Here is a 16,760-nt window from a genome sequence, read left to right as displayed (position 1 = left end):
TTTATAACCGTTGAAAAGCTTTGTTCCGTTACTTGATTTCTGAATGTTTTTTTTTTGTGATTTTTTGCTGATGTGATCTCCAAGCATATACAAACAATTTTGATGATTTGGATCGTTGAAATTAATTTTGGAGAATTCGTAAAACGATAGATTGACTAACACTTAGAGTTTATTTATACTTTTATTAAGTATAACATAAGATTTTGTGGTATCCACTTGTGTAAATATTTTAAATTGAAGATCGAATTCATTCATTGTATTCATATAGGGTCAAGGAGTGTAGTTATAAAAAATCATCAAAATCGGAGTTAAAATAACCGTTAAATCGTGATTTTTCGTTTATAACCGTTGAAAAGCTTTGTCCCGTTACTTGATCTCTGAATGTTTTTTTGCTAATGTGATCTCCAAGCATATACAAACAATTTTGATGGTTTGGATCGTTGAAATTAGTTTTGGAGAATTCGTAAAACGATAGATTGACTAACACTTAGAGTTTATTTATACTTTTATTAAGTATAACATAAGATTTTGTGGTATCCACTTGTGTAAATATTTTAAATTGAAGATCGAATTCATTCATTGTATTCATATAGGGTCAAGGAGTGTAGTTGTAAAAAATCATCAAAATCGGAGTTAAAATAACCGTTAAATCATGATTTTTTGTTTATAACCGTTGAAAATCTTTGTCCCGTTACTTGATCTCTGAATGTTTTTTTTTTTGTGATTTTTTGCTGATGTGATCTCCAAGCATATACAAACAATTTTGACGGTTTGGATCGTTGAAATTAGTTTTGGAGAATTCGTAAAACGATAGATTGACTAACACTTAGAGTTTATTTATACTTTCATTAAGTATAACATAAGATTTTGTGGTATCCTCTTGTGTAAATATTTTAAATTGAAGATCGAATTCATTCATCGTATTCATATAGGGTCAAGGAGTGTAGTTATAAAAAATCATAAAAATCGGAGTTAAAATAACCATTAAATCGTGATTTTTCGTTTATAACCGTTGAAAAGCTTTGTCCCGTTACTTGATCTCTGAATGTTTTTTTTTTGTGATTTTTTGCTGATGTGATCTCCAAGCATATACAAACAATTTTGATGGTTTGGATCGTTGAAATTAGTTTTGGAGAATTCGTATGCCATCAATCAAGTTTCCCGTGTGTGTGTGTATATATTTATTAAGTAGATTTAAATCTATTTATTTTGTACGTATAAATTATAATTGACTGGTACACAAAATAGTACATACATCACGTGTCACGTGTGTCATTATAAAAATAGTGAGATATGTCATGACAGTCATGTGTGTGATAAAAAGTTAATAACTTAAAAAAAAAAAAAATTCTCACCACTTCTATTAATTTTCATTTTTCCCTCTCTTTTTTGTTTCCTTTTCAACTTTTTCTTATAATTTTCACTTTTCCCTCCAACATCTTTCCCTAATTCCCTCACTTTTTTGTTTCATTTTCAACTTTTCTTAACATTTTTATTTTACCTCCATTTTTTTTTTCAAAAAGGACGGCAAGTTGGCAACGGCAAGAAATTGATTATTGAAATTTGAATGGAAAGAAATCACACCAAATTTCAATGGATGCAAAATCATGCAATGCATCATGCATATTAAATTATTAATTAATAATTATTATAGTTTTTATAAAATTTAATATATATATATATAATTATTATAGATAGACTTAACATTTTGGGGGTATAATTATTATAGTATATATAATTATTATAATTATTATAAATTTTATAGTTAATTTAATATATATATATTTATTATAATTTTTAGGGGTATAAAATTGTAAAATTAATGTATATAATTATTATAGTATTTTTTTAGGGTTATAAAATTATAAAAATAATATTCTGCTTATCGTGTATCGTGTTACCCACGTGTATACCCGAACCAACCCGTTATCTTAACAGGTGCTTATCGGGTTACCCGATAACGACCCGATTCATTATCGTGTCGACCCAAACACCTGTTAATTTCGTGTCGTGTCGTGTCGGGTTATCGGATCGTGTCAGAAATTGCCAGGCCTACTTACAATGCATGATTTGTAAGGAATGAGTTTTTTAGCTGTGTCATATTATAATTGCTATCTACCAATGAATGAATGAATAAGTGCGTCTCATATTAATTTTAGTATGGAATACATGGAAAAATCTAGGTAAGACCGTATGGGATAACTAGGGTTGGGTAGGGGTTTGGGTTGGTTCGGTTTTAGGTTCATATTACGAACCAAGCTGCAGATTTTGATTTGCCTAAATTTCAAACCACAACCAAACCATAATGGCTTAAAATAGATGGTTCGATTTGAAGTTTAACATGCATTTACTATCAAATGAAAAATTCAGAGCTATGTTGTAAATGTTAATAAAGCTTTGTAAATCTATAATTTTATAAAACAATTCATCATCAAACTGTTAACCTCTCACAACTTCAGATAACCTAATCTCATACTCAACTAAAAGTTTTAAACTTCTATATCTCATCAATCTAATATATAGAGTAAAATACTAAAATATATAATTTTATGGTTAACTACGATTTATAAAAATCTAAACTGCAGACTAAACCAATTATTTCGGTTTGGTTAAGTTTTATAAAGTAAATGGATTAAAAAAACAAAAAAAAGAACCAACCCAAACGGTTTGTTTTGATTGGATAACCATATTAATAAATAAGAGTTGTTTATCCCATACCTATTCCTTCTTATCTTAATTCCCTTCTGCTAACTCCAACTAAGTAAGCATGCCCTAAGAGAAATGATAAGAACACTAAAATCATCAAATTAACCCGATTTTCTTTTGGTACCTTTGGCAGTTGAAACTATTAGTGCAAGAGAATCCGGTTAGGATTTTTTTTCTTATTGGGCTAGGTTTTGGTATTGTAATCCCTGTAAGTTTCTTGTAAGTCAAGTCACTGATTTGAATATAAATATATTTTGTGATATCAATACAATTACACAATTTTAATAATTCTACATATTTGGACTTTGATACACCTAAACAATCCCTAATTGAAGATAAAAATATCTTGTACATTGTAGGGATAACATAACGCTCTCTCATGTTGGAGCCTACCATTCTTAGGTATTAATTGTTCAGAGGATTAGTTTTACATGGATTACCATAAGACTATGAGCTCGTTTGAATGTGCTTTTAAAATGACTGAAAGCTCGTTTGGTGAAAATATTTTTGGAAACAATCTTTAGTAAAAATGCTAGCTAATCTTGGAAAAGCACTTAAAGTGCTTCCTAGAAGAAGCACACAACTGGTGCTTCTTGTAGAAAGCACTTCAAGTGCTTTTGAAACCCATAAACATTTTCTCTAAAAGCACTTACAATCATTTTAAAAGTACATCCAAACGAGCCCTATATCAGCTCGTTTAGAAGTGCTTCTAAAATGGCTAAAAGCGCTTTTGGTGAAAATGTTTTTGAAACCAATCCTTAGCAAAAATACAAGTAGATACTGAAAAAGCACTTAAAGTGTTTCCTGAAAGAAGCGCATGACTAATGATTCCTACAAATAACTGATGATACTTTTGAAACCCAAAACAGTTTCTCTAAAAACGCTTTCAGTTATTTTAAAAGTCAAATAAAAATTATCATATAAAATTTGCTTCAACAGAACCGGCTCTTCGTTCACAAAAGCAGGACGGAAAAAAAGTTCATATTGGAGAGCCCAATAGATGCTAGCATATCTGCCCACAATTTTCTGAACCCTCTTGAAATACTTCTCCAATTTAATTAATTTCTCAATCCATTGTATGAAAACTAACTTATGTACCCTTTTGTAACAGAAAGGTAGCACCACTTGTTCATCACATTTTATAACTAACAAACCTTTTCATATACTAAACATTGATGTAGTTCACTTGTTGAAAATCAAAATACGCGTAATGAATAGACTAACAAATTGAAGAACGAATCAACTACATACGAATGCAAGTGAAAAGAAAAGGAACAATACAAAAATTTAACGAGACGACTACATAACCGAAAGAGACTACACTCTGACTAACTACTTCTCAAACTATATTACAAATAATATTTACAAAGGAAAACTAATGAAAAGGTCTTCAAACCTTTAAATTTTAACCAAAAGCCTGTACTAACTTTATTTAATGGTTAGGACAAAACCCAATACCAAACTAGCCTAATAAAATTGGCCCAAGCAAAAGAAATCGAGCTTCTGAATTTACCCCTAACGTCAAGTCTTGGCCTGTTTATTTGGTCTGTTTCCTTTATATCTTCTTCTCCGTCCAAATGCCAAACCTTACCTTAATCATCCTTCAACCAACCATACCCACCTCAAGATGCTCAAACCGGAAACAAACCTTTACCAAATTTGCAACCCCAAAACTTAAGCTGGAGCATCTCCATCCTTTCTTCGATATCGCAAAGGTAAGCATTTGCCATCCTTCATCTCTAATGTTATTGTTCAAAGAATTAGAATGAAAAGCTCAATATATTACTCATGCATGCTGTTGCTGTGTAGGACTTTGATTTTAGGCCATGGCTTCAGATTGGATGAACAAACAAACGGCAGAGATCTCAAGGTTTGCGAATTCATGAATGATAAGGGTAAACAGAAAAACTCCATCCCTTCCTTCTTTTGTCGGTGTTGTAGTTTGGATTCACTTTTGACTTTGTCATGTAATCTTTGTGATGTTTGTGGCTGAAAGAATAAACGCAAAATTATCAGTGCTTCATTGATGTAAATTCATCCATGCTTCTAATGAATTGTTTGTGGTCTGTGTGTATTTGTGCATCCATGTATTTTTTTTTTTTTTGGATAAATGGGGGATTGTATTTTTTTTAACGAATTGAGAGTGTATGATTTCTCTTTTCTTCTTACGATGATTTTTTTTTATGGTGTGAAGGCTTGATGGATCTACCAAATCCAATCAAAACTTGAGGGATGTGGAAAATATGGAAGAGAATGCTTTTTCTCATTATTTTTCTCTACAAGATTACAAGGATCTATATACATGATACAAGTGTGTAGGTAGGACGGCTGTAGGACGGCTAGTGTGTAGGTAGGACAATGTAGGACGGCTTATTCTTCCAATACTCCCCCTCAAGCTGGATCAAGGAGGTTAATTGATCCAAGCTTGGAGAGCAGACTTTGAAACTGAGGAGAAGTAAGAGACTTCGTGAAAATATCAGTAAGTTGATCTTGGCTTCGAGTGAATGTGGTTTGAATTACCTTGGACTGGACTTGTTCCCGAACGTAGTGACAGTCAACTTCAATGTGTTTGGTGCGTTCATGGAACACCAGATTGGAGGCAATATGCATAGCTGCTTGATTGTCACAGAAAAGAGACATAAGTGTGTTGATTGAGAACCCCAAGTCCGAGAGAAGGCCCTAGAGCCAAATGAGTTCACATGCAGTGGAAGCCATGGCTCTATACTCAGCTTCGGCACTTGAGCGAGCAATTACATTTTGTTTTTTGCTCTTCCATGTCACGAGGTTTCCTCCAACCAATGTGCAGTAGCCAGTAGTGGATTTTCTATCAATAGCATTCCCTGCCCAGTCAGCATCGGTGTAGGCAATGATTTGAGTATGACCATTGTTTTTCATGACGATTCCCCGACCAATGGAGCCTTTGAGGTATCTGAGAATTCTTTTAACAACATTTAAATGAGCTTCAGTGGGTGCATGCATGAATTGGCTTACAAGACTGACGGCGTAAGTTATATCCGGTCTGATGATGGTGAGATATATAAGCTTACCCACTAATCGTTGGTAGTAACTGATATCACTGAGAGGTTCTCTTGTCAAGTCCAACTTTAATTTGCTATCAAGAGGAGTACGAGTTGGTTTGCAATCCATCATCTTCACTTCTTGAAGTAAGTCAATCACATATTTCCTTTGACTCAAAAAAAGTCCCTTGGGGGAAGTGGCCAGTTCAATCCCAAGGAAGTATTTTAAAAACCCTAAGTCTTTAATGGCAAATTGTTGATGAAGAGAATGTTTAAGAGTGTGAATCTCATCAATGTTATCACCTGTGATGATGATATCATCAACATAGATTAGTACAACTAATTTGCCAACTGATCCTATTCGAACAAACAGGGAGGAATCAACATGACTTCTCTTGAACCCAAAATTTTCAAGTACCGAGCTCAGTTTGGCATACCAGGCACGAGGAGATTGTTTCAAGCCATAGATTGACTTATGAAGCTTGCAAGCTATACCTGAATTCTGTGCTTGTGGATGACCCGGGGGTAGTTGCATGTAGACTTCCTCTTCGAGGTCTCCATGTAAAAAAGCATTTTTTACATCCATTTGGTACAATGGCCATTCATGGTTCACTGCAATAGATAACAAAACCCTTATTGTGCTCATCTTAGCCACGGGAGCAAATGTCTCCTTATAGTCCACTCCAAAAGTTTGAGTAAAACCGCGAGCCACCAATCTTGCCTTGTGTTGTTCAATTGAGCCATCAGAATTAAACTTGATTTTATAGACCCACCGACTGCCTACCACCTTCTTGCCTTTGGGAAGTTGAACTACACTCCAGGTTTTATTTTCATTCAAGGCTTTGAGTTCTTGTTCCATGGCTAGCCTCCACATAACTTGACAATTGGCTTCTTGAAAGTTCCTTGGTTCACTTTCATAGGACAGTTTACTGAGGAAGGCTGCATGAGAGTGAGAGACTTTGGAGTAATTTACAAACTTGTGAATAGGGTTCCTTGCATGGTAAGTTTCATAGTCTTGCAGCCTTGATGGTGGATGTCGATCTCGAGTCGGATTCCTGCGGGGTTGAGCTGGGATCACAATATGTTCAGCTTCACTCTCTTGTATAGATGTTGTGTTATGGTCATGGGGAACTACTTGTGCTTCTGAGGCTTTAGTGTTGTCTCCAATAAGCAGGTTGTCATTAAGGGTTGCATGAGAGTCCCAGTTGTGAGGTAGTGAATGGACACAGTCACTTGGTTCAACTGGATTTGGCAATGGGAAGAGATCTAGGAAGTGCTCCCCTTGACGATTTTGATCTGATGATTTGTTGAAATATGGTTGGTTTTCATCAAACCGTACATCTTTTGAGACAAACATCTTCCTGGAGCACGGATTGTAGCATTTGTACCATTTTTGGGTGGAAGAGTATCCCATGAAAACACACTTGACAGCTTTGGGATCAAGCTTGTCTCGGTGATGGGATTGAATATGAACATAACAGGTACATCCAAAGATTCTCAGATGGGAAAGATTAATTTTTTTGTTTTGCATAACCTCAGATGGTGATTTTGTATCCAGAACACGACTAGGCAGTCTGTTGATAAGGTAGGTGGCTGCAAGAACTCCTTGAGACCAAAACTTCTTAGGCACATTCATTTGCAACATTAGCGCCCTGGTTTTTTCAAGTAGGTCCCTATTCTTCCTTTCGGCAATTCCATTTTGCTGAGGAGTACCTACACAACTTGTTTGATGTATAATTCCATGGGTGCTCAAATAGTTAGTCATATTTTTGGATGTATATTCAGTGCCATTATCAGACCTTAGTATGTGGATTTGGGACGAAAAATGGTTCATGACAAGATTATGAAAGTCCTTGAAAGCATCCATAACTTCACTTTTGAATTTTAGGAGGTACAACCAAGTGGCTCTTGAGAAATCATCAACAAAGATAACGTAGTACCTATAACCATCAAAAGACTCTAGAGGTGCAGGTCCCCAAACATCGGAGTGCACCATCTCAAAAAACTTGCTAGTCCTAGACATGGAAAAATTGAATGGGAGTCTAGTAGATTTTGACAAATGACAAATTTCACATACAAAGGAGGATTTGCATAAACTAGGGAACAACGTAGACAACACAGATTCTGAGGGATGTGCTAGGCGTTAATGCCACAACCGATGTTCTAGGTTTGAGCTGACTTGGAACCCCTTTGGAACATTGAGGTTCTCTGAAAAATAGTACAGCCCATTTAGGTAGTGACCTTCACCAATCAGCTTCTTGGTGACTAGATCCTGAAAAACAACATTGTGGGGGGAAAAAATTGCACGACAGTTTAGAGAGTTTGTAATCCTTCCTACGGACAATAATTGAAAAGGAAAAGATGGAACATATAACGCTGTGGACTCAACAGTTTCTGAGATCAGTTTAACTTTCCCTCTACCTAGAACTGGCACACATCTACCATTTGCTACAGAAACTAGTGATGGTTTAGTGTAGCTTTCAAAATCGTATAGCTTTGAATATTGATTTGTCATGTGATCTGTGGCACCTGAGTCTATAATCCAAAAATCATGAGAGTGACTAACATTTAGAGCAGTTGAAAGAGCACACATGATACCTGAAATGTCTCCTTGAGGTACATGACCAGATTCAGCTAAGAACCCTGTAAACTGTCCAAGAAGAGCAGTTTGACTTTCCCCAGTCGACGTTTCACCTGTGCTTCCTTTTCTGGTTTGAAGGTAGGTTGAGAACTCATTCAATAAGTCAGCCGGATTGGCTGTAAAGTTCATCGACCCACCGATGGATGTAGCAGCAGTAGCATGGTACTTGTTTGTATGTGGTCTAGCGTGTGAGCCCTTATGATCTCTTAAAGGCTTGTTCTCAAACCTTGGCTTTAACTCAGGGTGCAATATCCAGCATCGATCTATTAGATGTCCAACATTATTACAATGTAGACACTTCAGATCTGGCTTTTTTCCCTTGTATACTTTATCTCCAAATGACTTGTGATTTGTCACAAAAGCTCTAGCCTCAGACACACTAGGTTTTACGTCAACATTCATGACTTTTCTGCGTACTTCTTCTCGCTGAATAGTAGTGCAAACACTTGCAAATGATGGAAGTTCGGGATTCATTAGAATATGGCTTCTAAGATCTTCATATTCAGAACCCAAACTTGCAAGCAAATGAAAGATTTTGTCTTCCTCGGACCTTTTTAACAGTACGACAGCATCGATAGTGTGTGGTCGATACATATCTAGTTCGTTCCACATGTTTTTCATGCAACTGAGATGATGAACAAAGGATTTATCACCTTGTTGAAGACTTGCGAGATTCCTCTTAAGCTGGAACACTCGAGCAGCATTGTTTTGATTTCCATACATGTCCTTGACTGCCTTCCAAAGAGCACTAGAGGATTCTGAAAAACTGAAAATTTCAGACAGCTTAGGATCCATGGAGTTGAGGAGCCACGACATGACCAGCTGGTCTTTGCACAGCCATGCTTCATACTCCGGCGATGCGACGTCAGGTGCTTCAATACTTCTATTGACGAATCCAAGTTTGGACCTTCCTCCAAGGGCAAGAGATATAGATCTGGACCATGGAAGATAGTTAAACTCATTTAACAACACAGAACACAAACGTTGGTTTGGGTTGACTTCAGCTTCTGGAAAACTAGGGTGAGGAGCTGTGAAGCTTTCAGCTTTTGAGCCAAAAAGATTATCTTCTGCCATTATCGAAACGAATGTGCAGAAGAAGAGAAGGGACAACAATGGAGTCAGGCCGGTTAAGGTTCCGGCTCTGATACCATGGGGAAAATATGGAAGAGAATGCTTTTTCTCATTATTTTTCTCTACAAGATTACAAGGATCTATATACATGATACAAGTGTGTAGGTAGGACAAGGTAGGACGGCTAGTGTGTAGGTAAGGCAAGGTAGGACGGCTGTAGGACGGCTTATTCTTCCAATAAGGGATGATTTCCAAAAACAATAAATAAAAAATACAATACTCTTTATGATTTCTTTTTACAAATTTCGGTGAGATGTGGGTTTTTATCTCAAATTTCAGTCCATTGAAGTTGAAATTGATTGCGAAGTTGTCAAATGTATATTTCAGGCTGTTTGACTCCAACATGCTCATCAACAGCATCACGATGGTGATATGCTTGGATGATTACCATTCCCTAGATAGGACAATGAGGAAGAAGAAAGGAGTGACGATGCTAGACCCACGAGCTAACAACTTCGATCTTACACTAGACCCAATAGCCCACATGTTTTCAATTTCATAAATAGTCAGTTTTAGTGTACCCGTTTTCAGTTTCATAAATAGCGTACCCGTTTTCAGTTTCATAAATAGTGTACTCATGTTGAGTTTCATAAATGGTTAGTTTCATAAATAGTGTACCCATTTTCAGTTTCATAAATAGTATATTCATGTTGAGTTTCACAAATGGTCAATTTCATAAATAGTGTACTCGTTTTCAATTTCATAAATAGTGTACTTGTTTTCAATTTCATAAATAATGTACTCGTGTTGAGTTTCATAAATAGTGTAAATGTTTTCAATTTCATAAATACTGTACCCGTGTTGAGTTTCATAAGTAGTGTAAATGTTTTCAATTTCATAAATAGTGTACTCGTGTTGAGTTTCATAAATAATCAGTTTCGTAAATAATGTATTTGTGTTGAGTTTCAGAAATAGTTTAGTACTTGTGTTTAGCTAACTAGATTAAAGCATTTGTGATTTTTGCTCGTCTTTTGTCTTCTTCGGCATTCATTATTTTCATTCTCTTTTACTTTATTCAATCTAAAAATTAAAGTTTTTCTCAAACATTCTATACTTTCATTCTTTTTAAATTTATTCAATCTAAAAGTCAAAGATAAAACCACAAAAGTCATTTTCCGAGAAAACCAAACCATTTTCCTCTCCATATAAACGTGACAAATACGTTATTTTTTGTTACAAGTGTGCATTTTTCATGTTGCACTAATTCATAAAAAAAAAAAAAATCAAACTAGAGAGTTTATGTATATGTATATGTGTGTGTATATATATACACACATATATATGGTGAGAGAGAGAGCTAGAGAGTTTAGAAAGAAAAGAGAGTGGAAAGAAATATGATGATTTAGGAGTGATCAAGGAACTTGTTCAAGTAGGTGGAGCTTAGCTATTGTGGTAGTGACGTTGGAGCTTCGTTTTAGCTTTGAAATTGAGGGCTTTGAAGCCTATTTGATGACTGGACAACAATTTTTGAGACATTAAGGTAAAGATTTACATTTGATCAAATTTCTGGGATTTTGTACAAGTTTCATATGGATGTGATTTAGAGAAATTTGATGTTTGACTCTAAATTCATCAAATTTGGTCTTTAAAGGATGTTTGTATGGAAGAAGAGAGCTGTACAATTGATGGATTGTGTTTTGGCTTGAAAGATAAGTTGAATTTTTGGGAAAACAGACCTCAAAGGCACTAGTTTCATACCAAGGATTGAATTGTGAAAATAGTTTCAGTTTTGGGGTAATTTTGTGAATTATCGAAAGTTCAAGGGCCAAAGTGCAATTATCAAAAGTTTGGGGGACCTATTTGAAATAATAAAAAGTTCAAATACAGAATTTTATTCTAGTTAAGTGAAGGTCCCTTTTGGATATAGTTGTTGTTATGAGAATAAAGTTTAGTCATTATATATGGACATATAGTGACATATTGTAATTGTTAAACTAGGGACTGCAATTACTCGTGGTGTTTGCGTTTAATCGGGGCATTGGTGAGGAATATTGCTTGGCTTGGAGACCAGGTAGGAGAATCCTCACTTACCCTAGTTATGGAATTTTGTGCATGTATGTATATGTAAATATATGAAAGCCTGTGAAAACTGCATATATTTTGCTGTGATAGAACCAATGGTTTTGTTTTATATCATGATATGCATGATTCTTTTACGCTACAAATTAAATTGATGACTTGAGAGTGAAGGGTTTCGATCCCCTAAACCTCCGGAGGGGCTACTACGAAGGGATTAGTACCGCTACCTTTCTAGGAAAGGTACTAGGATATCTAAAGGTAGAGCATTAAAGGACACTCTCACTACACCTTACCATAAGTATATTCGTTCGGAGTTGGTCTAGGTAAGGGGGTAGTTAGTCATTAGACCGGTCATCATGTATGTAGTGATTTATAGGGATCTCTGTTTTCTTTTTAAAGGGAAATTGTGTGAGCATACAATCTATTTTCAAAACTAAACAAAGCTTTTGTTGTGCATCAACCATTTTCCTATAGAATATATAGTGTCATATACTATTTTCAAACCTAGTTGGGGTGGATTCCTTGAGGAGGTGAGATGAACGTTTGTGATGCTCACCTCTACTTTATTATAGGACCGGCACCTACAAATAGACGATTTGGACTAAAGTTGGGACAAGAGTTGTTTGATGCTTCATATGCTTGATTCCCTTACCGTCTTGAAGGAATCTTTTGTAGCCAAACTTAGCGCTTTGTACTTTCGAAATCGTACTAAAGAGTTGGTGTAGTATGATAATTACCTTAAACTCTTTGGTTTTGTTGTAGATTGTGAAGTTCTTTTCCTTCGTGAAAATTTTATCCAAATTCAGTTGCCATTTTATTCTTCATTTTACCAAAATGATTTTCGCTTCCATACTGCTTAAAAATAAATTATTTTATTCCCCTCAAATAGCCTTACGTTCTATTAGGAATGTAGTGCTATAGTGTTGGATTTTAACACTATAGTATTGTGTTACTAATAGAGCGTGGCACTGTTACGTGCCGGTTTTGGGGGTGTGACATGTTATGCTAAAGAGAAAAATTTTAGTGTCATCGGTTGTAAATAATTATATGTTTATTTTTTTATTACATTTATCACGTTACTTGTTCCGTGTAATAAAAAATAAAAGATAATTATATATAACTGACCATGGTGCATTGTGAGTGCATAAGATTCCATGAAACATCAACTTTGTGGTGAAAAATTGGAAATTGTTTTATCCATCTCGCCTAATGATTGCATAATATAAGCATGCCATGCCAATGTTTCCATGGAAAAGCAAATCCAAATGCGACCACTCTCTTCTTTTTTTTTTTTTTGGGGACAAAAATGCGACCAATCTGTCTGCCTGAATTTCCGTAGTTTCCCACTTCTCTTTCTTTCTGTCTTCTTGGGGCAGTAAGAGACAAAAAGAATGGTTGTGACCCTTATTTTAAAGGCATATTCACATAGGGTGGGACTGGTCAAATTGCCACTTTTGCTTTAAACGAGTGAATGATGAGAATCCTAGCTAGGGTTTTGCTCTTTACCTATAATTTTTTTTTTTCTGTAAATATGACATTGGGGTCTTTAGTTTTTCTTGACTATTTTTGATAAAGAGAAAGTGAAAAAGATGGTTAATGGATTTATTGACCGAAAATCAATTTGTTTTCTTCCTACACATTATGCTCATTTTTATTACTGGTTCTTCTCTAACTAATACAATTTAAAACCAGTAATAAACAAGAATTACAAAATAAGAGTGACCAGAATAATCACTTTTCAATCACGAATGCTCCGTTTGTATGTTTGTATTATATGGACCCAAACTACCAACTATTTCCATTTTTCAACCATTTCTTGCATCACCGTACCATATAAAACACATATTATATACACTGTGACCACAGTAGTGGCCTTCTTTTGTCACACTACTTTTCCTTTTTGTATATCCTTTAATTTTCTTGTTTTTAATATTCTCTGTTTGGTTGAGAAAAGCTCCCAAGAAGAATCCCACCGACGAATAGATCTCTCCCTCCATAACTTTCCCTCTCTTTTATACCCTCCAAACAACCGGTCACTAGGCATAAGCTGCCTATAAGTTATAACTACAACAAGAGCAACAAGGTTTTAGTTAGGGATTTTTAATAAATGGGCAATTGCTTGTTTGGAGGTTTGGGAGATGCAGATGGGGTAGTTCAAGTGACAACATCAAATGGTGGGATAATGGAATTTTATGTGCCAATCACTGTAGGCTTGATCACCAAAGAATTTCCAGGCCATGGAATTTTCAGAAGCCATGATCTTTTCTGGAAACCACTCTCTCACCATGATGATCTTCTGGCAGGACAAAATTACTATCTTCTCCCTCTCAACAGCCAAAGTGGTCGTCACTTGGGCAGCGCCCAGATTGTGAGGGAAGGCCATGTTAGGTCAAACAGCATACCAACTTGTTCACTTGCTGCGCCCTACAGAATGTCGCTTGATTACCATGGAATGATGAAGAGGTCTTACACCGAGGCATTTTCGAAGTACAATAACGTCAGTTTTTGGAAGGTGAAGCTGGTGATCAGTCCAGAGCACCTGTTGGAGATTTTGGCTCAAGAGGGTCAGACTCAGGAATTGATTGAGAGTGTCAGGACTGTGGCTAAATGTGGGAGTGGTGGTTCGGTTTCAGGTTTGGGATTTTCCGATCAGTGGAGCCTCTCGAGTAGTAGTAGAAATGCTTCATCTAAGAAAGATGGAATATTGCTAGATATTTAGCTGGAATCGTAGCAACAATATTGTTCTTTATAACTCCGGTTTGTGTTATAAGTTCTTTTTTTTTTTTGGCCAAACATGTAATCTTGTTTTTTTTCTCTTGTATCATGATTTCAAATTGTTAATGAAGATGTTTAGACTTTGAGTTTCTAGCATACAATACGACTCTTTTAATCGCTGGTTTTGGTTTTTGTTGGTACTGTTGATCGAAATCAATTAAATAATGTTCCACCCCGGAATTGAACATATATAGGTGTAGATCGTGGGAATGAGGGTATGCCACAACTAGAGGCCACTAGTAAACAGGTTTCAAGCATTGAAATATCACACCTATTTGACTTTTAAACAAAAGATTGTGTCCTTGAGTGGGGAGGCTCAACTTTGAACTGTTTTGCATTGAATGCTAAGGACTTCACATTTTCTTGTATGTAGGAAACTAACTTAGAGTATGAAACTCATTCGAAGAGAGAAATTGTATTCAAATACTTAGCAGAGGAAATTATTAGTGGAAAGCTACATAACAAATTAACAAGAGAAAGCAAATGTAATCTATTGCTTTGCCAAAGAAGGCTTGCTTTGATTTTGAGAGAGTGAAGAAAGTATGGTACTTCTCCACCGATACTATTTGATTTGAGAGAGATTTAGAGAAGGAATGGACTTCTTCTCTTTGAAATGCTTTATGGAAAGCTTGCTTGCTTTCTTTGAGAGGTTTGCTCCTTGAGAGAGATTGAATAATCTTTGCTTTTTGATTGAAGTTGTTGGGGCCTTCTCTTTTGCCCATGCTTTTCTTTATATAGTGATCCACCAAGCCCTAGGTCTTCTCTTCATTTTGTCGCTATAATGACAACGGTCTCACATCCACATGATTTTTCATCACCCAATGATCATTATGCTTATAGTTATTCTCAAGGCTTTAGGACTACAAACCAATATGAACTATCTCCTAACTTGATAAGTGGGCCTCGTAGAATTCATGTGAATTGTCAAATTATGGTCCAAATGAAGGAAAATTTATGTCATAGCTAAGAACATGTAAGAACATTTGAATACATATGCAAACTAATAACACTTTAAAGTAGGCATGCATTCAAAAACAATTCATAAAACCCATGACTTTCAAAGCCTAGTATATGGTGAACCATAAGACTCTTTAACAATATTAAAGAGAATAAGAATTTAGAGATTCTTTACCCTTGAAGCTCATCCTTGATTGCACAAGGGATTCACCCAAGTGGAGGGCCTTCAAGTCACCTCCTTGCTCCTTGGATCTTCCTTGTGATTTCCTCCCTTTTAGTGCTCCTTTTCTTCTTTGAGGATTTGAGGATTTGTTCTCCAAAACACCAAAGGTTTGGTGTCTCTAAGTCTCCACACCAAAGATGTAGTGTGAAGATGAAATGGATGACTTAGGGAAGAAAAGATTGCTAGATGTTCCTCCCCTAAGTGGCCGGCCTCTATGTAGAAAATGAGAGAATATGTTTCACCCAAATTCAATTAGAAAACCCTAATTAGAAACAAAGCTATAAAGATGACTTTATACTTCATCTCTTAGGTTAGTGGCAAACTTGCAATTAAGCAAGTTCCCACTACCCTTGATATGGCCGGCCCTTCAAGTGTTATTGGGCTTAATTGCCCATTTTGTTTTAGTTGTCATACAACTTAAACATAATGGGCCTTGTGGACCAAAACGTTTTTGTGCCCCGAAGCCCAAAACTAACTTAAACGCCCAATACGAACGTTTCGTATAATTAATTAACTATTTAATTAATCTTGACCATTCTTCAATTAAACCATTTAATCTCTTATCCATTTCATATAATTTCTTCACTTATATCCTTACTCGGTGTACGATCCATTAGGTTCCAATTAGCGAGGTAGTGGGCGATGTTACTCTTAACGATCGATTGTGAATTGAAACCACATTTCAATTCTCCCTTAAAATTAGTGTTTGCTAATCTTTAGGGCTTCCACAAACCATGGGTGACACCTAGCAGCATGTCATGGTTACCCAAGCTAAGTAGAAGTGGTTGGAGAACCTATCCAGTTACAACTACAATGCAATACGGTCATTCTCTAATACAATACTCTTAATCACATTGTTTAAGTGATAGTTTGTTTCATGTCTACTATCCAATGTGATACTTCTCTATATGATTCAATTGAATAAGATTTGGAACAAGCTTCCTAAGTCATATTCATATGCTTTGGCCAAAGACTCTCGAATCATATCTTAGAGTATTCTCCTTCCACCATGGAAGGTTAGAGATCCCTTGTTGTGCATTCATATGCCTACATGACTAGATAGCTTGACCCCAACAATGCCGTGGACACTCCAATGGAATGCCGTTGACATAATCAAAGATCAAGGACCTAACCATTAGACATCAATGATGCCTCAGGTCAAAGGACTACTTTGCATATTGCAACTATTGAGTTCTCACATGACCTGTATGTTCGAACTCTCGTTTGATCGTTGTTCAGTGTACTCGATTACTCTTTCGAGCACCTATGTGTTTGCCTTAGTGTCCAACAC

General features: G+C 35.8%; 2 protein-coding genes across 2 annotated transcripts; one reads left to right on the top strand and one right to left on the bottom strand.

The window, feature by feature from the left end:
- Positions 1–5,385: 5,385 nt before the first annotated feature.
- LOC125469368 (uncharacterized mitochondrial protein AtMg00810-like) lies at positions 5,386–6,330 on the bottom strand. Its single transcript, XM_048566614.1, has one exon. It carries the CDS (start codon positions 6,307–6,309, stop codon positions 5,386–5,388), a length of 924 nt encoding a protein of 307 aa, XP_048422571.1. The 5' UTR covers positions 6,310–6,330.
- A 7,291-nt stretch (positions 6,331–13,621) lies between these two features.
- On the top strand, positions 13,622–14,233 carry LOC125469367. Its single transcript, XM_048566613.1, has one exon. It carries the CDS (start codon positions 13,622–13,624, stop codon positions 14,231–14,233), a length of 612 nt encoding a protein of 203 aa, XP_048422570.1.
- Positions 14,234–16,760: the final 2,527 nt, after the last annotated feature.

Source organism: the organism of the source record quoted next, unplaced genomic scaffold, assembly GCF_019419815.1.
Source record: "Pyrus x bretschneideri cultivar Hongxiangsu unplaced genomic scaffold, Pyrus_bretschneideri_v1 Contig42, whole genome shotgun sequence".
NCBI lineage: Eukaryota > Viridiplantae > Streptophyta > Magnoliopsida > Rosales > Rosaceae > Pyrus > Pyrus x bretschneideri.
The sequence above is the reverse complement of the archived record's forward strand: the minus strand, read 5'-3'. Positions and strand labels throughout refer to the sequence as shown.